At 46.5% G+C, this 23,741-nt stretch overlaps 1 protein-coding gene across 3 annotated transcripts in view; it reads left to right on the top strand.

Annotated features, from left to right (window-relative positions):
- LOC115165958 (rho GTPase-activating protein 39-like) overlaps nucleotides 1-23,741 on the top strand; it is an 83,430-nt gene that overhangs the window by 48,796 nt on the left and 10,893 nt on the right. For all 3 annotated transcript variants that reach the window (XM_029719504.1, XM_029719502.1, XM_029719503.1), the window contains exons 3-5: nucleotides 8,300-9,689; nucleotides 20,119-20,755; nucleotides 21,207-21,305. In XM_029719504.1, the coding sequence (XP_029575364.1) occupies nucleotides 8,300-9,689; nucleotides 20,119-20,755; nucleotides 21,207-21,305 (2,126 nt within the window). The remainder of the gene's footprint in view (nucleotides 1-8,299; nucleotides 9,690-20,118; nucleotides 20,756-21,206; nucleotides 21,306-23,741) is intronic.

Here is a 23,741-nt window from a genome sequence, read left to right as displayed (position 1 = left end):
ATTTGAAGACAGATTGTGGTGAGGGTGTGAGATCCCTAGCCACAAAGGAAGTGTGAGAGCTATGTTCTGTTCTGGCATGCTATAGTTTTATACCAGCACGCATATCCACTGGTTAACACACTGTGTGGATAGGCTGAGTTAAGCTCAGATGGCTGAGTTAAGCTCATAAACGTCTGTATATTTGACATTTTCGGACTCCCTCTTGTGTGATGACTCCCTATGCTGTTGGATGATCCATTCTGGATGGGAAATCCTAATTTGCTAAGAATATGAACTGACACACAGACTGTACAATGTAGGATGCTCATGCTGCTGGAGAGAGAGGGGGAGGTGCTCTGATACCAGGGACAAATTGAAAGTCGCTGACTGTTAACTTCATTTGACTCTCCATTCTAAAGGCTCTTGACTTTGTTTTCCCTCTCCCCTCCGGCTCCTCCTCCTGATCCTCCTCCTGCTCCTCGTCTTCCTGCTCCTCCTCCTGCTCCTCCTTCTTCTCCTGCTCCTCCTGCTCCTCCTCCTGCTCCTCCTCCTTCTCCTGCTCCTCCTTCTCCTGCTCCTCCTTCTCCTCCTGCTCCTCCTGCTCCTCCTCCTTCTCCTCCTGCTCCTCCTGCTCCTCTTCCTCCTGCTCCTCCTCCTGCTCCTCCTGCTCCTCTTCCTCTTGCTCCTCCTCCTGCCCCTCCTCCTGCTCCTCCTGCTCCTCCTCCTTCTCCTCCTGCTCCTCCTCCTTCTCCACCTGCTCCTCCTCCTTCTCCTCCTGCTCCTCTTCGTCCTGCTCCTCTTCCTCCTGCTCCTCCTCCTGCTCCTCTTCCTCCTGCTCCTCTTCCTCCTGCTCCTCCGCCTGCTCCTCCTCCTTCTCCTCCTGCTCCTCCTCCTTCTCCTCCTGCTCCTCTTCCTCCTGCTCCTCCTCCTTCTCCTCCTGCTCCTCCTCTCCTTCACCTCATCATCAAAGTTATCCTCTAAAAGCTCAGCTGCAGTGATAGCCTTTGACAAAGCTGTAGAATCTGCTTGCATGTGTAGAGTGATAGGTTAGATGTGAATCATAACAAAGTTACATGTGTGCTTACTTGTTTTCACACAGGCACATCTATGTGCACCCTTGTCATATTAAGATATTTGGATGATTTATGAGTAATTTGTGTATTGAAACAAGGACATTTGATAGAGTATTTGTTTCCACTGCTCAATTTGTTTTTGATTGCCTTGACTTTTTGACAAGTGAGACCTTTGCATATGCATTCCAAAGTCAAACTCTCTCTTTTTGCCCTCTTCTCCCCCTTCGCCAAACTCTCTGTTGCTGTCTCTTCCTCTGCCTCTTGCTGCCATGCTGTAGGATTATAAGGTAATGATGCTTCAAATCAAATCAAATGCTATTGGTCACATACACATATTTATCAGATGTTATTGGGGGTGTAGTGAAATGCTTGTGTTCCTAGCTCCAACAGTGCAGTTGTATCTAACAATTCACAACAATACACACAAATCTAAAAGTAAAATAATGGAATTAAGAAATATATAAATATTAGGATGAGCAATGTCGGAGTGGCATTGACTAGTATACAGTAGAATACAGTATATACATATGAAATGAGTAAAACAGTATGTAAACATTATTAGAGGGCTTTGCGTGACTCTCTGGTTTCGATGGGTTTGAGCGAAGATAATGTTTCATGAATAAGATTGACCACTGTGGCCCATGGCTGTGTGAGTGTGAATGGTCACTATGGTTCATAGAGAAGAGACTGGTCAGTGTGGTTGAGAGGGGTGTCCTTTAGGTCCATAAGGGTGTGTATGCATAGTCAGATCAGGAACACTCCCCATGCTGTGGTATTCAACCTCTGGTCCAACAATAACAGCAGGCAGAACAGAACCCACCCACAAACAGGATGAGAATACACACAATACAGTACTGACCCCCTGACCTGTTGCGCTCTCTCTCTCTCTCTCTCTCTCTCTCTCTCTCTCTCTCTCTCTCTCTCTCTCGCTCTCTCTCTCTCTCTCTCTCTCTCTCTCTCTCTCTCTCGGTCTCTCTCGGTCTCTTGCTCACTCTCTCTCTCTCTCTCTCTCTCTCTCTCTCTCGGTCTCTTGCTCTCTCTCTCTCTCTCTCGCTCTCTCTTCCTCTCTTTCTCACTCTCAGGGATTTTTTGGCATGGGAAACATATCTTTGCATTGACAAAGCAAGTGAAATGAACAATCTCTACCAATCTCTTTCTCTTGCTATATAGGCTACCGTTGTGTCTCGCTCTTAACATACACAAAGCCCTCTGTCAATGAGGCAGCTCCTGTTCTAAAGCTCATGCCTGTCATTGGGAGATGGACCAGCCAACGACGAGGACAGCTGAAGAGGGGGATAACAGAGAGAGAGGGAGAAGATGGGTGAAAAAAAGCCTTGGGAAAAGGAGTGTGAATTTTCCCCGGTGTTAGTGGCTGGGCTGTGGGGACACTGTATGGTTTTGTCTCCAGGCGGTGCTTAGCCAAACAGGATTAGAGGAGGAGAGCAGGCTCCAACAGCAGAACAAAGCAGCTCACAGAGAATGTGATCTGGGCCTGGCTGGCGCTGTAGGCCTCCCTCTGGTACTGCACCACCATCCAGAGAGACTGTAGTCAACTCCAGAACTCCACACTACCATCTACTGTCCTCGCAAACTCCCACCCATCCCCATGCCCCATTTCCCTCCCAAACCTTCCAGTGACCCTGGCCTTACCACCACATTCCCCCAATCTTACTGCCTTGTTCCAATAGCCTCACTGCCTCCATATCCACTCGCCACAACTTATCAGGGATGTATCTATTCTCCCAGCTGCTGACTGGCTGACTCTGCTCAATAAGATCCCATATAGAACAGCACAGTGCAGACCTCAGCCAGTCAGTCAACCCCCACGTCACATTCCATACGGCTGCTCCCCTCATTGACCCAGTACTAATGAGGTCAAGATGGAAAGTAAGTAGTGGCTGGGCCATAGAAATAGAATGAATTGTAGTTCTGTGGCATAGTAACTCACTTCCTGGTTCAAACTCCAGTCCTGTCTCACTCAACACACACCTCACCTGTGTGACTGCCAACTAGCAGACAAGGGCACAGCAAACACACACACACACACACACACACAGACCAGTTGATCTGGTTTCTGTATATTCTGAGAATAATCCTCTCTGACTTGTGTTTGTAATAGCTGTAATCAGGGATGAAATGAGCATGTCCTCAGTCTCCAGGCTGCTTCTATCTAATAGGAGGTGGGTGATGTTGCTAGGCAGCTGTTAGCCTGTTCCACACTGAATACAGTAGAGATCTGGTCATCTGAGCCCATGGCATGGCAGACATGTGACTGTGGACTGGGGGCACTCCTCTGCATGGTGCTTACTATCACAACCTGCCAGAATGAGGATGTTCCTAATGCATTTTCCCCTTAGTGGAAAAGCCCTGAGGTCATATTCTGTACAGTCGATCCCTCTGTGGACAATATCAGAGCCGGACTATTCTATCTCCCTGGCAGAGGTCTACTCCCTCAAGATATATGACTCTGAATGTCTGTTTGTCCATGTGTCATGACATTCTATCAACTTCCTGTCGTGTGTTGCACATTTTCCATAGTCCTTTCGTGGGCGTGTGTGTCCTCTGTCCCCTAATCAAATCACTGTGATAGTATTGTAACTTACTTACTCCCCTGTATCCCTACGTGCAAACATGAGCTCATCCCCTGGACGGCCCACCCCATAGATAGAGGAGCAATGTTTCCACATCCTCCACCCCCCGTTCCTCCTCCACCCCCCCCCCCCCCACCCCCCACCCCACCCCCCCGGTATAATCTCTAAAACAACAGACCGCTTTAGTGTAATGGGGTTATTAGAATCACATTTGAAATGACATTTTGACACGAGTACAAAGAGAGTATATTTGAGACAGAGGGGGGAGGTTTGCTCTCTGATGTAGAAACCTCACTGCAAATGATGGCTTTCTGTAAAGGGGGCAGACGTTTTCGATTGTTTCTCCTAATCTATGAGGGTGGGAAGTTAGAAGATAATGACAGTGTAGAGAACAGTCGGTGTGGGTGTCTGTGTGTCTGTGTGTGTGGTCCTGTCTGTCGGTTTGACTCGTCACACTCTAGGAAGGAGGAGCAGCCGTGTGTGTGCAACAGCTCCGAACGTAGAACTCACACCTGAACGTCCAATCACAGCCCTGACCTGCCAGGCTGCCAACAGACGCTGTCATATCACAGCTCTGTCCTGTGTGGCCGTCGCCAGAAACCAGCCAAACAGAGCCCTGGGTTAGAGGTCACCAGGGATCGAATAAGTCATCTGGTCCTTAGGTCACCACAGGGGTCAGTGTTTGGTTGTTTCATCACTAGGGGTCAGCACGTCTGTTTGGCCGTGTGTTTGTCCATGGCCGTGAGAGAGACTACGTCTCTACGGACAGTTTAATGTATGTATTTATTTGTGTTTCCCTATGTAAACTCTCAGTCAGTAAAGGGGATTCTTTTGTTTTTTTTCTGTGCTGTGCTCCGATGTGAAAGCTGTGTTGGTATTTCCTGTTTTCGCTGTGGAGCGACGCCCTTTGAACTCTCCAACAGGCGCTCCCCCAGGACAACCCCACTCTTTACACTCTGGGCCACATCCCTCGGGGAAACAACAACACATTCACTCATGGATGTTTGTTTTTAATCAATATCCCATATGGCATTTAGATTTTTTGGGGTCAAAATATTTGTCTCTGACTGTTACAGTCCAATTCCTGTCCACATGGTAGCACCCCACACAACAGGCAGGCACTGACATCACACAACCTGAACAACTGGCACAACATCGTGGTGCTAACTAGTGACAAGAAGGCCTCCACAGTGTCAATGTGAGAGAGACAGAAGACAGAGAGAGAGGGAGAGGGAGGGAGAGGGAGAGAGAGAGGAGAAGGGGAGGTGTGGTTCTGATAGCTTTATGACTTGTTCTCCCTGAGCATAAAATCTCGACACATCACACCATTGTGTGAGACCTTTTATCTGGTTCTTTGTAGCACAGACAGTGTCTCTTCACGAGAGACGGTTGCTATCTGTTGTGCCGGGGTCATAAACGGGCAAACTGTTTTGCTGCTGGGGCTTTTAGGAGAACTACTGTAATGTCCCCATCTGATAACCCCGCAGAGTAGAGGCTGCCCAAAACGCGAGGGAAGGATAGTGGTGGGGGGGGGGGGGGGCTGTCAGGGCTGTTTTGGTTCTGCCAGTCACCATGTTTCAGTTGTCCACGGGCCCCTGACACTGTATTTCCTTTGCTGGTTGAAAAGATTGTTGACATTTGGAGCAGCAAGATAGGAGCCACAATGTGTGGGAAAAACCACGAGAGAGAGAGAGAGAGAGAGAGAGAGACATTTGACATTTGTAATGTCTTTATTATTTAGAAAATTCTGTGAGTGTAACGTTTACTGTTAATTTGTATTGTTTATTTCACGTTTGTATATTATCTACCCATGCCAATAAAGCCCCTTGAATTGAATTGAATTGAAATTGAGAGCGAGAGAGAGAGAGACTGAACAAGTGAATTTATGAATCTTTAGGAAGAGAGAAAGGATGTTAGACAGAATGTATGAATCTTTAGGAGGAGAGGTGGGAGAGGTGGAGGGGTGAAGTACTAGAGAAAAGGTGTGGAGATTGATTGAAGGTTTTCTGTTCTAGCAAGTCCATCAATCTTTGTGAGAAGGAGAGAGATGTTGTGAGAGACGTGGAGAGGAGACATGAGGAGAGAAATAAACAGGTGAGAGGTGGAGACAGACAGAAACAGAGAGGGTACTAGCCTGCGTTAGAGAGAGGGTATTGTAGTGGTGAGAGTATGATCCTTGAGAGGGCAGTGAGTGGTGGAGTACTGTGAGAGGAGAGGAGAGGAGAGGAGAGGAGAGGAGAGGAGAGGAGAGGAGAGGAGAGGAGAGGAGAGGAGAGGAGAGGAAGCTCAGTGTGGGTCAGTGTGGGGTGCAGGCCTCGGGGGTGGGGGGGGGGGGTGGAGAAGGGGGAGCTGAGAGGAGTGGGCTGTATTGTTTCACATGCTGAGAGTCTATCAGAGAGGAGAGAGAGGCTGAGTTGGAACAGAACAACTCACATTCCAGCTACTGTAACACAGGGGAAGGGCCAGGCTACAGCACCGGCCCCCGCCTTTCTTTCCTCCGTCTTTCCCTCTCTCTCTCTCGCTCTCCTTTCCTTTACTCCCCTCCCAGCAACTCCACAATAAACGTAGACGCTGGTGGCAGTCTACAATTAAGAGTAGCTGTAAAGAGCTCTGGAGCCTTGACGCCTTGGTGTTTTCACTGGAGACACACACAGCGGGACCCGGGTTCGGTTGAAGACGCTGACTGAATTAGAAAACCATCCTCTCTCTGGGACACGCTGGCAGAGGTCGGCCCTTGTTTGTTTTGTTTTCGTCAAGGAGGGGGTGTAGCAGGGTTCACACGGGTACTGAAGGGACCCCCCGCCGTTACAGCGGTATCCCGCGCCAACACAGAGACACGAGGTGGGGGGGGGGGGGGGGGGTAAGTTACCTTCTGAACTGTAGGCGGGGGACAAAGACCACCTTTCACCTCTCATTGTGGGTCTTTACTCAGGTAATGCTGCGTGTAAATCCTATGACCTGAAGATGATGTGCTTATGGACTGAATGTTAGACAGGGCAGACTCAGACTGCACAGAGCTGTTGTGTTGTGCTTGTTTTTGTGTTATTAAGCCTTATTTCAGCCTTACTCAGCAGAGGCTGTTTGAGCCATATGGACGTGTTCTAGAAGTGACAGCGCGTTTACTGATGGTGGGAACAGCTTTTAGAAAGGGTTTTCATCGGTGTGGCTCAGCTGTGTCTTCGCCTCTATGGGATGTGCTCGGGTGGGTTTTCCCGGGCTGAGAGAGGTGTGGGGGGATTTTGAGTGAGGTTACGCTGTTTTTACAGTAAACATCAAGCTGTCGTCTGAGCAGGCTGTTGAAAGAAAGGGTCTGTTGTGTGAGAGGAGGGGAGAGTAGAGTGCTGGCTAGATTAGCTAGTAGGTACTGAGAGATGATCCGGTTGCTCGTGGAGTGTGCAGGGCTGTAAGCAGGATCTGCGGTCTGAAGGCTGAGTGGGCTGCACCACTAATGGTCCAGAACACCCATGGCATTGATGCAGGATTAGGGAATGAAATTCCACTGCCCTCTGAGGGAACAGGGGAGGAAACGCTGCCACGAGTGTGGTTGAGGTGTTGTGTGTTGAGTGGTGGGCAGGGGGTGTAAATGGGGCTGTATTTTTGACGGCTTGATTTGGCAGACTGTACTGTTGGAATACCTGTTTTCCCCAGTGTAGAGAGAGAGGTGTTTCTACTACAAACACGGCTGTGGTATTCTGGAAAACGAGGACGTGGGGGCGTGTGGGGTATTGCTGTTTTGAGAAGCTGAGTAAAGGTTTTGTTGAGAAAGGTGTTATCATTGTTCCACTGTGACACTTTCTTGAGTCAGATTTAGTTTCCACGCCCTGATTATGTACTCACAATATGGCCGTGTCGTTGGAAACTAAACCAGCACTGTCTCACAGCCTCTGTCGCACTGCGTCAGACCAAACCTGATCAGATCTCATATCTGTCTCACAGCTACCTGTAGTCTCATACCTGCGTCTCATGCTCTCTGTTAGTTTCACAATATGAGACAAATACTGTTGAGAAGATATTGCCCCTGGTCCTACTGTAGGTTTGTCCTTCACACAGACCTGGGTTGCCATTACTGTAACACCTAGAGACCTCTCTCTATCTGAGCTGTGGAAGGTCAGAGGGTTTAAAAGCCTCTGACTGAACAGAGGAATGTGCAGAACGGATTCCTGCCAGTCCTGGCATCCCAGTCACGGATACTTTCTTCTCAGTTAAATATGAGCAAATTGGCTTTGAACAGTCACCTATTTACCCACCAAGCAGGTCTTCTCTAACTTATTGTTTATAGTGTGCATGGGGGTAAATTTAAGCATTAAGGCCTGAGGGGCTGTGGTATATGGCCAATATACCATGGCTAAGGGCTGTTCTTAAGCACGACACAACGCGGAGAGCCTGGACACAGCCCTTAGCCGTGGTATATTGGCCATATACCACAAACCCCCAAGGTTCCTTATTGCTATTATAAACTGGTTACCAACATAATTAGAGCAGTAAAAATTAATATTTTGTCATACCTGTGGTATACCACGGCTTTCAGCATTCAGGGCTCGAACCACCCAGTTTCTAATACATTTTTGTTCCCGATTTTTGGTGTCTTTGATTGTGTTTTATGTGTAAATATTTGTTTTTTTATTCACCCAAAAATCTTCCTCTCTTCTGTTCCAGGGACACAGGTCAAAGATGGCAGCCTGCTCCAGGGTCGAAGGCAGCCATGTTAGTAAAGGTGAACAGCATTGGGAGGAACCAGTCTGTGGTGCCCGCTAGCGCCCTGCACCTCCTCCACCACAACAACCTCAGCCCTGGAAGCCCTGCTGTGTACCAGGTCCACTCCGACAGACCCAGCCCTGCAAGCAAGATGACTGCCCCAGTGGACTCCAAGCAAGCCATCCACCTGAAGAAGGGAGACAATGGTAACTTCTGCCTGGTGATGCCCTCCACTGGCAGCAAGGTCTACCAGACCCCCCAGAGGTCTCAGGCTGGCACCCCCAGGCCCTCCTCGCCCCAGTACGGTGCCACTCCGCCCATCTATGATGAACCCCCCATGGATCCACCTATCTATGATGAACCCCCCATGGAGCTGGAGGGGGCCCACCTCCTGAACAGGCCCTTCACACCCTCCACCAGCCTACAGAGGGTCCGCCAGCCCCAATCCCACCCCCAGACCCAACCCCAGCAGCAGCCCAAGCTTCTCCAATACCCAGCGTCTCACCTGAGCTCCAAACACAAGAGAAACCCCTCCGCCACAGATTACAGCCCCGCTGGACGGGAGTGCATCAAACACATGGTCAACGTGGACCCTGCCACCTGCAAACAGAGCCCCTTATCCCAGCCTATCCAGACAGAGCAGGGCCCTGCCCCAGAGCATGCCCTGCCCGCCTCTCCATCCCCCTCCCCAGCCCCAGGCGCGGCCCAGCCCAGGCCCAAGGAGGTGAGTCTAGAGAAGAAGCAGTCGTGGCGTCTCCTGGAGGCCAGCGCCAGGAAGAACATGGAGGCCCGGCACAGCCGACAGAACAGCCTGGCCTCCCAAGAGTACCCGGCGCCGGCGGCCGTCACCTACCAGGACTCAGGCTACTCTACGGGGCCCTCGCCCAGCCTGAGGAGGAAGAACCGCAGGAGAGCCCTGGGCGGAGGGGCTGGGGGTGCAGGGCAGGGCCGGCCAGGCTCGGTGGGCAGCAATGGGGAGCTCAGTGCCCTGAATGAGAAGCTGATGGCAGAGATGCGGGCGGTGGTGAGTCGCTCAAACACCCTGCGTGGCAGCAAGGCCAGCCTGGACACAGAGATGTCTGAGGGGTCTGTACCACGGGCCCGTTCCCCCTTGAACTCCCTAAAGAAGCACGGGGGCCACAGCGCCTCTCGGGAGGACATCAGTGCCAGTAACCGCTCTCTGTACCGGGCCGGGAGCGGGAGTAACCACGGCGACGTGCCCCTCTCGCCCCTGGTGTCAGACGGCATGGTGCGTCAGAAACGGACCTATGAGAAGGTGGACACCCTGGAGAAAAGCATCACCAGCCAGAACAGCCTGTCCTCCCCGGAGCCCCCCGTGTCCCCCTCCCAGGTACGGTACAGCCCTCCTCTCAACACTGTTGTACTTGTCTTATCTGTGTCTTAGCATTCAGACCTCTCTGTGTTTACACAGTAGAAGACAGAAGGGGCCTGTTCCTCTGGCGTGTGTGTAGTTGAGTGGGGATATGTTGACATGTTAGTGTACGTGTCAGGCGCCTGCTGAGTTCCAGGGCCTCTCCAGCCATGCTGTGTTGTGTATAGAACAGTGTGGTGACATATGAAAGGGCAGTCTGTGTGAGGCTGAAAGGGTGGGTCTGCTCTGTACTCTCTCTGTCTCATGTGACGGGGCGTGGGCTGATTAGCCTCGTTAGCTGCGTTGCTGCAGGTCAGCTGGAATGTCTGCCATCCTTGCCCTCTATCTCTCTTTAATACTGCAGATAGATTGTGACTTCCATCAATGTAATTGTCTGCATTATTTCTAATCCCCCATATATTTTTTTGTAAATACATACTGTATTTTATTTTTAAATATATTTTCCTTTATTATTTTCCACTAACTCTACCACCCCTCCCCTAATTGGAGTAAATTAACGGACAACAACACTTAGGCTTCTACTTCCAGTTTATACATACTACAGTTGAAGTCAGAAGTTTACATACACCTTAGCCAAATACATTTAAACTCAGTTTTTCACAATTCCTGACATTTAATCCTGGTTAAAATCCCCTGTCTAGGTCAGTTAGGATCACCACTTTATTTTAATAATGTGAAATGTCAGAATAATAGTGGAGAGAATGATTTATTTTAGCTTTTATTTCTTTCATCACATTCCCAGTGGGTCAGAAGTTTACATACACTCAATTAGTATTTGGTAGCATTGCCTTTAAGTTGTTTAACTTGGGTCAAACGTTTCGGGTAGCCTTCCACAAGCTTCCCACAATAAGTTGGGTGAATTTTGGCCCATTCCTCCTGACAGTGCTGGTGTAACGGAGTCAGGTTTGTAGGCCTCCTTGCTCGCACACACTTTTTCAGTTCTGCCCACAAATTTTCTATAGGATTGGGGTCAGGGCATTGTGATGGCCACTCCAATACCTTGACTTTGTTGTCCTTAAGCCATTTCGCCACAACTTTGGAAGTATGCTTGGGGTCATTGTCCATTTGGAAGACCCATTTGCAACCAAGTTTTAACTTCCTGACTGATGTCTTGAGATGTTGCTTCAATATATCCACATAATTTCCATTCCTCATGATGCCATCTACTTTGTGAAGTGCACCAGTCCCTCCTGCAGCAAAGCACCCCCACAACATGATGCTGCCACCCCCGTGCTTCACGGTTGGGATGGTGTTCTTTGGCTTGCAAGCCTCCCCCTTTTTCCTCCAAACATAACGATGGTCATTATGACCAAACAGTTCTATTTTTGTTTCATCAGACCAGAGGACATTCAAAGTATGATCTTTGTCCCCATGTGCAGTTGCAAACCTTAGTCTGGTCATTTTTATGCTGGTTTTGGAGCAGTGGCATCTTCCTTGCTGAGCGGCCTTTCAGGTTCTGTCGATATAGGACTCATTTTACTGTGGATATAGATACTTTTGTACCTGTTTCCTCCAGCATCTTCACAAGGTCCTTTGCTGTTGTTCTGGGATTGATTTGCACTTTCCACACCAAAGTACGTTCATCTCTAGGAGACAGAATGAGTCTTCTTTCTGAGCGGTATGACGGCTGTGTGGTCCCATGGTGTTTATACTTGCGTACTATTGTTTGTACAGATGAACGTGGTAACTTCAGGTGTTTGGAAATTGTTTCCAAGAAACAACCAGACTTGTGGATGTTTCCAATTTTTGTCTCTGAGGTCTTGGCTGATTTCTTTTGATTTTCCCATGATGTCAAGCAAAGAGGCACTGAGTTTGAAGGTAAGCCTTGAAATACATCCACAGGTACACCTCCAATTGACTAAAATGATGTCAATTAGCCTATCAGAAGCTTCTAAAGCCATTACATAAAATTACTTGTGTCATACACAAGATGTCCTAACCGACTTGGAAAAACTATAGTTTGATAACAAGAAATGTGTGGAGTGGTTGAAAAACGAGTTTTAATGACTCCAACCTAAGTGTATGTAAACTTACGATTTCAACTGTATATACATTTTACGGACACAATGTATTTTACAATAGTTATCTTTTGTTTGTTTTTAGTCCCATCGTTCAGCTACCCTCGACCCCTCCCATCTATCTCTGAAGACCATCCAGTTGTGATTTCTATTTGACATATATTTTTCAACTGTGCTGTGATGTTTCTCAAAAGTTCTGAACCTTTCTATTCTCATAGCTTCTACAGATTGTACATTAAACATACACATTTTTTGCTAAAAGTATTATATTATTGATCGATTGACTATGACTTTTCAAATCACCCAGCAGCGCTATCTGCAGAGTTAGCTCCAGGTAAATATTGTACTTCTTCAGCCAATTCCTGGACTTGTGACCAAAAACAAGCTACCAAACAAATTAACTGATGATTCTGCCTCTTCACAGCAACATCTGCAGAGCTGGGATGGTGGTATCCCCCATATTTATACATTCTATTGGTGGCAAAAATGTGGTATAATAATCTTAATTGAAAAATGTTGAGTTTTAAATCCAGCGTTGTTTTATGTATCAGTTCATAAACCATGTGCCATGGAATTGTTACATCGAAAATCTCTTTCCAACTATTTTGCAATCTATAAGGCACAGCTGTCAATTGTTTTGTCCTTAAATGAAACTGATATCTTTTTCAATTTTTCTCACCCCATTCTTGCGACATTCTTACTAATCTGCTACAGAACCAGTTTGGATTTCAGTATGACTTTTGTATGACTGACGCCTTTAGTGGGAGGTCTAATGCTTTAATATATAATCATTTCTGCCCTCTGAATTCATATTCATGATATAAATAGGCCCCTATAATTTTTTCTGGCTTGAAGTTCCAATTAAAATGGATGATTTTTTGCTTATATCATTTAAAATACAGGTCACTAGGTGTAGGGAGACCATAACAAAATAGGTAAACTGGGATATGACTAAAGAGTTAATCAGGGTAAACTGGGACATGACTAAAGAGTTAATCAGGGTGATTTTTCCACAAATAGAAAGCTATTTTCTTTCTGTAACTTTCTATTAAAATGTATTGTAGTGAGATAATTTATCTAGTTCAGGATATGAATACCGAATATGTCCACTTCATGGTCAGACCATTTTATTAGTAAACTATATGGTAATCTATCTATCTATCTATTTATCTATCTATCTATCTATCTCACGCTCTCTCTCTCTCCATCTCTATCTCGTTCTCTATCTCTCTCTATCTATCTCGCTCCATCTATCTCTCTCTATCTCGCTCTCTCTCTCTCTATCTATCTTGCTCTCTCTCTATCTCTCTCTCTCTCCCTCCCCATCTCTCTCTCTCTCTCTCTCTCTCTCTCTCTCTCTACCAAAATAAAGCTCTCTCCTTTGTCCTTGTTAGCGTTATAGGCAGTTCTATGGAACATCACTTGTTCTATTTTCTTCCCATGTTGTGTTGGAGATGTGGCAGTGTGTAGGCGATTCTGAGGGAAGGCGTTGTGAGGCAGCAGTCATCTCTGTGTCTCCCTGTCGTCTTCTCTCTGGGATTCACCTCCCTCTTGCCTCAACCTTCAAGAGAAAATAATGGCCACTGTCGACATCCTGTCGCCCTAGGAACAATGCAGATGAAAGCTGCTCGCTCTCAGTTTCCTGTTGCCAAAGTCTGTGTTCCATTCCAGGAAAAGGGCTTTGCATCGGAGCTCCTCGACTCACATTGGGGTTGTTTTTAATCACGTTTTATCTGTCTTTTCCTGTGAAAAAATCGACTTCACATTGATGCAGTGTGTTTTAGAAATATTGTGCATGAGTGTGTAGGGAGGGGGGGATAGTACATCAAAGAGAATTCTGACAGGTGAAGACGTTTAGCCAGTCCTCAGAACAAAAAAGTTTATTTTAGGCTTAGGGGTTAGAATTAGGGTTAGGGGTTAGCTTTAGGGTTAGAATTCGGGTTGGGGTTAGCTTTAGGGTTAGAATTTGGGTTAGGTTTAGGAGTTAGGGAAAATAGGATTTTCACAAGTACAGTAATACCCTGCTGTGTGTGTGTGTGTGTGTGTGTGTGTGTGTGTGTGTGTGTGTGTGTGTGTGTGTGTGTGTGTGTGTGTGTGTGTGTGTGTGTGTGTGTGTGTGTGTGTGTGTGTGTGTGTGTGTGCGCGCGTGCGCAATTGCCCGCAATTGCTAATAACTCCTCCTCAAACGACGACTATATGTGATGAAGTGAACATCTGAGGCCCATAGCTGACCCTATAACACTCTAATATAGAAAATGCGTTTTAGGCTACAGTCGGAGACAGTTGACGTTTTCTTGGACGGGGGTGCAGGATTTTTCTGCCAGATTTAGATACGTTTCTGCTTATAATTCGCAACATTTTGGTAGGCTATTTGTTAGTCAACTTGTCTATAATTAGATACACGCAGCTTCTGTTCTGTCATTATATGATGCCCTAGAGAACTGAACAAACCCCTGGTCAACAGAATAATGTCATAGATCGATAGAATGATGATGACATTGGTGAAGTTCTCTGTCGTCGCTGCTTTTTCCGCGGAGCAAAGACGATTAGGGAGTGGGAATAAAATGCAATAACTCAGCCCAAAAAATATATATATGTACCGTAATTTCCGGACTATTAAGCGCACCTGAATATAAGCCGCACCCACTGAATTTAAAAATATATATTATTTTGAACATAAATAAGCCGCACATGTCTATAAGCCGCAGGTGCCTACCGGTACATTGAAACAAATTAACTTTACACAGGCTTTAACGAAACACGGCTTGTAACAAAAATAAATAGGCTTTAACGAAACACGGCTTGTAACAAAAATAAATAGGCTTTAACAAAACACAAGTTGTAACAAAAAATAAAAAATTAGCAGTAAGCTTTAGTTGTCTTTTTGCACTGAGTCAATTCCTCACGCTGCTGTTTCCAACGTCTTATCATCGACTCATTAAGACCAAGCTCCCGTGCAGCAGCTCTATTTCCTTTTCCAACAGCCAGATCAATCGCCTTCAACTTGAAAGCTGCATCATATGCATTTCTCCGTGTCTTTGCCATGATAAGGGTGACAAAATGACTACCGTAATCAGAATGATGGGAAGTTTGAGAGCGCTCGATTTAATCTAAACAGTAAACAAAAAAGTTGTTTGACCTTAACCCGTTCGGCAATTTCATTGGTCTAATGAAAGCTTCATGCCGCTAAAAAACTGAGCACGTCACAGAATGTGTTTTTTTGGAGAAAATAAAATTGAAAGCGGGAAAAATCCATATATTAGCCGCGTCATTGTTTAAGCGGCGAGGTTCAAAGCCTGGGAAAAGTTGCGGCTTATAGTCTGGAATTTACGGTATATATGTTCTGTGCAAAATGTCCAAATGACATCAGTTTGATGGGTGTAAGGAAATAAAAAGATGTGAAAATGACCCAACGTGTTTCTGATAAGATTTCAGTTTGGCTTAGATGCATATTTCATGTGGATGAAATACTATCAGCTTCAGCTTTTATGACGCTAATAAAGATAGCAGCACAAACGGTATCCAACTGCACATTCCTATTCTCTCAAGATACTGAAAGAAAGAAATCCTATTTCTCCACTCCTGTTCCAGAGTAAAACTGTTGACTACATTAGACTTATCATTTTACAGCAAGAACAGCTTGATTCAGCAGGAGGTAATATGAAGGCTACGTAAGACGGCTACAGACCTACAGTTTCTATTTAACTCATCTGAACAGTAGCCTACAGTTCCCTTGACGTGCCATAGGCCTATTTGAAGTCCCCACCGCCTCACAATCATCACACATAACATACTGTAGCTGGTACTGCTATCGCCCTCTACCACTTCACATCTTCACATCTTACCCAAACATTACAGTTCTAGCCCTCCCTTCTCTTTATTTTCAACTCTCCATTTCGCAGCTTTTCTCTTATTGAATTCAACTCTGATGTTGTCCTTTTTGCCTCCGTGGTTGGATGTTACCTTTTCTGTACGTTTCTAAAAGCGTTTGGCGATTGGCGTGTAGGCTATTTGGCTTGCGTAGAGTTAGGCCTTAATGCGTAGGCTTATTCACTAACGCCAGTTAGCCTACAAAAACCTGAATGTAGCCTATAGATAGAAATTGCACAAGAATGATACATTTATCATTTTTTAGACATTTATGGATTTTTGTTTAAGGTATTGTTTTCTCTTTATTCAACCCGCCCGCCACCTACCCGCCCTTCATCCACACAATATTTAATGGCCCTAATCCTGCCCGCCCTGCGGATATGACCGCAGGGGACTGTGGGTTATGAGCCAACCCACGCTTCACAGTGTGCGTGTGTGTTTTGATTTGGGTTAGCCTAGTTTCTCACTGTGCCTGGTTACATAGGCAGAGAGTTGTTTTTGTCAAAGGCTTTATCAACTCAAACCACATCCACCCCCATAACTTGTAGGCCCGCTCTTCTGCAGTGACTGAACAGCACAGCCTGTACGTACAAACTAAAAAGAGAGAGCAAGGACTCACCCAGGCTGATTAAACATTTGCGGTAGACTGGAAAAATAAAGGAGCTTTGATGGGGGTGGCTGAGCGCTCCGCTCCCCCACGCAAAGTGCCATCCATAAGGTGGCTTTAGTCACCTCCAACAAGGAAACACTGCATGCCTGGAGAAGCTCTCCTGAAGAGGGAACGAGAGAAGAAAACAGAGAGAAAGGAGAGGCAGAGGAAAAGAGAGATACAGAGATAGAGATTATTTTCTGCTCTCAGCATCTCTCAGGTGAGTCAGTGATAGACTTGCAGGGTCTCATGCCAGTGAAGTGCTTCAGAGGAGCAGGATCATGTTTTGCTCGGTCAGTGAGTCAGAGAGATGACGAGTGAGATGGGAAACAGTACGGGGACAGAAACACTGAACAGTGGGGTCGTGATCGTTACTGAACACGGCAGAAACTAGGTCACCCTGCAGAGTGGAAAGTGGTGAGTACCAAACAATGTACCCTGCCTGCATCTACCAGTACCATCACTGGTGTGTGTGTGTGTGTGTGTGTGTGTGTGTGTATGTGTGTGTGTATGCAGTACATGCAGTTCGGTGAAAGAATGGCCACCAACCACCCGGGAAGAGATGGGAAGAGTCTGTATACTAGATACGGTAAGATAGAGGAGATGACACAGAGAGGGGGAAACAAAACACTGTTCTTCCATGTCTCAACAGATCTTATCCTGGCTGCAGTGTGTGTTGTGTTGCGCTGGGCTTGGGGACTGTGTATCTTTGCTTCAGAGCATTAATCAGAGCAGTACAGTTACTGTAGGCGGTGGGATGGAGGTTAACTGCCTCTGTTTGTCAGCAGTGTGTTGTTGGTGACTCATTCAAGCTGAGTATTTGAGACTTATTTTCCCACACTAGCGCTTAGCGGGGGTCATGCTAGCTCCAACCCCATTCATCCATCCGTTATCCCAGCTGGGCCACATCACTGGACAACTGGTGCATACTCTAAACTCTGCTCTGTTCAATAAAATGCACCCTTAATCAATTTTTCATTTCATTTTTTATACTCGAATTGTTGGTTTCATTCCAAGACTATTTTTATTGCATAAAGGGAAAAAAAGTTTCTGGCAGCAGAAATGAAGCCAATCCCTGGTTTTCGAGGGGAAGCGTTTCTTTTTTCCTCAGACAATAAGCATTGGGGAGAAGGTCCAGGCAGTCCCACTCCACCAGGCTGGTTACTGGCTGGGAGGAACAGAGTAGTTAGTGTGGATACAGCCCAGCCCAGCAACCACTACAAAGGCACCAGAGTCCTAGATTTATGGCTCATTGCTCTGGTTCACTGGGGATAATATCATGCCTAGAAATGGGATCACTTACATTCATGATTTACAATACTGTAGGCACTTCTAAGTTGTAGACTCGTCTTGTACACTTTTACTGGGTATGTATACTTATGTCTTGGTATAGTAAGTCTCCAGTGAGAGGTTAAGTTACTGACTGTCAAAACTGAAAGTGATGACCATCTCGAATGGCCTCAGATCCTCCGATCTGAATGCAGGTTGGTCTTATGGATGTGTGCATGTACCACGCGCTCCAATGGGCTCCTATATGAAACTCCTACGTTATGCAGATGAACACACACTCATGTAGAAATAACGTATGCTTGTTTCACTGTTCATTGTCAGGTGTGTGGGAGAGTAACTTGGCAGAGGCAGCCTATGCTGTACAGGGAGACTGGGGCTGAGGCTATATGCATGTCGGTTGCATTGGCCTTACTGAAGTGTGGTTCAAGCCCACAGAAGCCATATCATTCACTGTAGTATACGGAGCCTGACTTAACCCCCATGGAAATTACTCTCCCGAAGGCCTCCAGCAAGAATGCCGGTCGGGAATGGAAAAATGAACGGGGTCCTAAATAACCCAACATCAGTAATTAGCAGGATTGGTCTGTAATAGTGGTTCTTTTGTCAAACACTAATGTAAAAACTAACACAATTAACCAGGATTTATTTGAACACAATTTGTGGGAAATGTGGCGTTAAGACTGGGCGTCCTAATTTCTGGAGCTTTGGGAACCTGTCCAAACAAGTTAGGCCAAACTCTCTCTTGTCTGTGTGACTTGTGAGTGTTGCCACTGTCCCTGGCTAGCTGTGCCTGGTTTGAAGGTACCCCTGCTTGCCCTGACCCTAAATGTGCAGAGCAGTGTCTTGCCCTGTTATCTGCAACCTGATCTGGGAGAGGACAGTGTGATGGCCAGGACACTGCTGAGCCCCGTCACGCCACACAGGACACTGCTAAACCCAATCACAGACTATCACACCACACACACACACTGACCAGGGAAGACTAGGCACTGAGAGCCATCTGGAGCAAACAGAGGCAGAGGAAATGGGAGTGAGAGGTAGTGGACTAAATGAGAGAGAGGAAGAGGAATTACATGAGAGATGGAAAGAGAGAGGAAGAAGGGATTGATGGATCTCAAAGCACTATGAATACCTGTGACAGGCAGCAGATGCAGCTGTTTGAGTTGAAGGGAATGTTGGGAAATAAAGAGGGAGGAGAGAGAGAGAAAGGTTAAGGCCAATGTTGCGTGGCCAAAGCCAGAAAGTCTTAATCTTGTGTCCCCACCGAGGACTGATGGTTTGGCACCCAGTAATTCCCTCAGGCCTCCCTCGCGCTTAATTACCCAGCTAACAAGCCTTACACAACCCCTTTTGTATCTTCATCTGAGCCTGTTTAACCAGCCACTTCGATACGGTTACATCATGGAAATTCAGCATTGGCCACTAAGATCTCTGTTTTCAGCTTAGACTTATTTGTGACTGGTACCTCCATGGCCGTGTTTTATACTGTGCGATTAATACAAATGATGTGGGTTTGGAGAAAGGCTGTGTTGGCGTTAGCGGGTCGTAGAGGAGCTCCAGGCCTGCTGAGGGGGTTAGGGTTGGAAAGCTTTGGACCCGGGCTGTGGAAAAATACACCAGTTATACTGCTGACCGACAGCCCATATGGTTCATATCACCATTCTGCATAGTTTACTGCACCGCTGAAAACATTCTCATGCCGCTTTTGTTTTTAATACGACCACATTATGAGGGCTGTACTACATAGGGACGTATGTCTGTTAGGGCTGGGCTGTAAAATGGGAGTACCATCCCTAGACCCTACCCACACAGCTCTGCCAGAATGGTAATGAAACCCCTGGTATCTGTTTAACAGATCTGTCTGATTTCTGCTATAGTGTGGTATTACATTGTAAATATGACATCATATGATGAATATGAATGTAAAGCCCATATGTCAAGGTTATTGTTGGTTGTTACAGTTTGTTCTTCTTTAGGCCGTGTAATTGAGTCTGAAGAAGACTTTGGTGACACATTAGTGTTGGTTCAGAGGCAGACTCACTATTGTTATGATTGGGTTTGAATTAACTGGATGTTCCAGAGAGGGAGAACCATGGTAGCCATTGGGGATTTGATATGATTCATTGCATAAAGTGGAGAAATTGATATCATATAATTAGATTAGTGAAAGTAGTTTCATTTGTATTTGGTAAAGGCCCGGTGTCAGTGGAAGGGTTGTGGCGTGAGGGAAGGGAAGCAGACAGAGAGTGGGGGATGGATGTTATGTTACTGTACGTGTTTTGATGCGATTTCAATATTGGGTCACCTATTTCTGGAGTGGGATCTGTGTAAGTGATTCCAGGTTCTACTCTGAGGGGAAATGAGTAAACTGATCCTACAGTACGCGCGCGCGCGCACACACACACACACACACACACACACACACACACGCTCTATAAACCTTTGCAGCATCAGACACATACCATCAACAAACAGTAATTCACATAGGATTCCAGCTGTTGCGATTGTCTATGCCTTGCTGAATCTTCCTCTCCCTCCCTCCCTCCGTTTTCTTCTCCAGGCAGGAACACTGGAATCCAAGGCCCAGTCGGAGTCCTCATCACACGGGGGAGGTAATGGTCATGGGGGCACCCGGGGTTCCCCCCATAGAGTTATCGTGACTGGAGACAGAGGAGAAGGTGGGGGAGGTGGAAGAGGATGTGTGGGTTACCAGTACCCTTACACCACCCTCTGCAAACCTCCTCCAGATGCCAACATGGTGGACTGGGCCAGTAAGAACCTGAACCAGCACACCCAGGGCCTGTTCCGGCGCCGCGTCTCCATCTCCAACATGCTCTCCTGGAACAGGGGCTCCATTAAGAAGCCAATGCTGATCACCAGCGACCGCACAATCAAGAAGGAGGCCTGTGAGATGTTCAAACTGGTCCAGGCCTACATGGGGGACCGTCCGGCCCGGCTGGAGCGCCGTCACGCCGCCCTGCTGGTGGTCACTAAGTGCTGGGGCATGCAGGGCCTGAGGGACGAGTTGTACGTCCAGCTGGTCAGACAGACCACTGACAACCTGAGCCTGAGAAGCCTGGAGGCTGGCTGGGAACTCATGGCCATCAGCCTGGCCTTCTTCTCCCCCTCGCCCAAGTTCAGACGCTACCTGGAGGGATACATTCAGAGACATCTGGAGCCCTCCAACGACAAGAAGAGTGAGTGGCAACACCTCTTCTATTGATCAAATGTTTTTTTTCTGTTTATATAAATCTATGAATGTTTTTCTGTGTTTACCATTGGTTGTGGGTTGGTGAAGGTTGTTGTTTCCTGTAGCTGCGGATTTTTGGTGTTTTGGGGGTAAATACGGTTTGTTTGATTAGACTAGGGTGCATCCAGAGGTGTGTTTATGTTTCCGGTATTCCCGTGTGGTCAAAAACAGCCAGTTGATATTGGTTTTCCAGCTATTATTATCTGGGATTCAGGCCAGATCAAACAGGATGCAGCACTGGAAAAGTGAGAAAAGGGAGGGGGAGTAAGGTCAAAGTTGAGAGAGCCCAGCACAAAACACCATCATCTGTTTTTCAGATTGACACTCGAAGAAGAGTTATTGCGATAAATCTTTAGTCAAATAATGTTTTCACTTTCCGTCGTGTTTGCCACTTACAGTCATGCAGAACATTATGGAACAACAGGACATGAAGAACAAGAAGAATTCAAAGTCCCGGAAGAAGAGGAAGCAGAACAATGAGGAGGAAGAAGAGGGGGGTGAGTTTCACTACGGCAACACTTGTTCATTCATACAGGAGAAGAATTGAGAGGGAGGATTAACCCCACAGTGTCACCCTCTTAGAACTGACACACTCACAGGAGAGATTAACTAGCTCTTTTTCAATATGAGACTGATCGTTGAAGGTATTGCACACATTTGCATTAGCACAACGCTTTTTAAATGAGAGTAGCAGAACCACACAAAGGAGCCTTGAGATCCAAGCGCCAGGGTGTCCTGTTTCCCTCTGTGCTGTATCTCTGTTGACCAGCTGAGCTGGCTAGCACACGCTGCCAGTCGTCCTCCCTGGCCCTGTCGCCTCCTAACCCTCTGGCCTAAAGAACATTAGTGACGCTGTCTTGGCCATGGCTGAGGGTAGCTCTTTTTAGAGCGAGAGGAGACACCACCTACCTATAGGAAATATCCTCACATATACAGTTGAAGTAGGAAGTTTACATACACTTAGGTTAGAGTCATTAAAACTAGTTTTTCAACCACTCCACAAATTTCTTGTTAACAAATTATAGTTTAGGCAAGTCGGTTAGGACATCTACTTTGTGCATGACACAAGTAATTTTTCCAACAATTGTTTACAGACAGATTTCTTCCCTTATAACTGTATCACAATTCCAGTGGGTCAGAAGTTTACATTCACCAAGTTGACTGTGACTTTAAACAGCTTGGAAAATTCCAGAAAATGATGTCATGGCTTTATAAGCTTCTGATAGGCTAATTGACATAATTTGAGTCAATTGGAGTTGTACCTGTGGATGCATTTCAAGGCCTATCTTCAAACTCAGTACCTCTTTGCTTGACATCATGGGCAAATCAAAAGAAATCAGCCAAGACCTCAGCAAAAAAATTGTAGACCTCCACAAGTCTGGTTCATCCTTGGGAGCAATTTCCAAATGCCTGAAGGTACCACGTTCATCTGTACAAACAATAGTACGCAAGTATAAACACCATGGGACCACGCAGCCGTCATACCGCTCAGGAAGGAGACGCATTCTATCTTCTAGAGATGAACGTACTTTGGTGCGAAAAATGCAAATCAATCCCAGAACAACAGCAAATAACCTTGTGAAGATGCTGGAGGAAACAGGTACAAAAGTGTCAATATCCACAGTAAAACAAGTCCTATATCGACATAACCTGAAAGGCCGCTCAGCAAGAAAGAAGCCACTGCTCCAAAACTGCCATAAAACTGCACATGGGGACAAAGATCGTACTTTTTGGAGAAATGTCCTCTGGTCTGATGAAAGAAAAATAGAACTGTTTGGCCATAATGACCATCGTTATGTTTGGAGGAAAAAGGTAGAGCCTTGCAAGCCGAAGAACACCATCCCAAACGTGAAGCACGGGGGTGGCAGCATCATGTTGCGGGAGTGCTTTGCTGCAGGAGGGACTGGTGCACTTCACAAAATAGATGGCATTATGAGGAATGGAAAATAATGTGGATATATTGAAGTAACATCTCAAGACATCAGTCAGAAAGTTAAAGCTTGGTCGCAAATGGGTCTTCCAAATGGACAATGACGCCAAGCATACTTCCAAAGTTGTGGCAAAATGGCTTAAGGACAACAAAGTCAAGGTATTGGAGTGGCCATCACAAAGCCCTGACCTCAAATGTTATAGAAAATTTGTGGGCAGAACTGAAAGTGTGTGCGAGCAAGGAGGCCTACAAACCTGACTCAATTCCACCAGCTCTGTCAGGAGCCCACTTATTGTGGGAAGCTTGTGGAAGGCTACCCGAAATGTTTGACCCAAGTTAAACAATTTAAAGGTGTCACGGCTGTTCAAAGGATCGGACCAACGCGCAGCATGGTTGTAGTTCCACATATTTATTTATTCCGTGAAACGTTTGCAATACACCAAAATACTTGTAACAACAAAACAACAAACCGTGACGCAGAGAAAATAACACTACTCAAAAATGAACAACCCACAAACACAAATGGAAAAACCACCTACATAAATATGATCTCCAATTAGAGACAACGAGAACCGGCTGCCTCTAATTGGAGATCATCCCAACAACCCCAACATAGAAATAGAAACCTAGAAAAACAACATAGAAACAGAAAACAAGAAAACCTCCCAAAAACACCCCGTCACGCCCTGACCTACTCTACTATAGAAAATGACACCTTACAAGGGTCAGGACGTGACAGTACCCCCCCAAAGGTGCAGACTCCGAATGCAAAAAAAACCCCCAACAAAACACAAAGGGAGGGTAGGGAGGGTGACAAACGTCTATGGCGGCTCTAGTGCTAAACCCAGAACCTTACTATCCCTCCGATCCTCCAGCAGCGGAGGTGGCTCTGGTTCAGGGCGTAACCCCCGTTCCGCCCGCAGATCCCTCCGCTTCTGTAACACCGGACCGTGGATCGTTATCGGAGGAATCGGACTGTAGATCATTACCGGAAGCTCTGTGC

This window comes from Salmo trutta, chromosome 28, assembly GCF_901001165.1.
Source record: "Salmo trutta chromosome 28, fSalTru1.1, whole genome shotgun sequence".
NCBI lineage: Eukaryota > Metazoa > Chordata > Actinopteri > Salmoniformes > Salmonidae > Salmo > Salmo trutta.
Note: the sequence above shows the minus strand (reverse complement) of the source record. Positions and strands in the feature narration are given on the sequence as shown.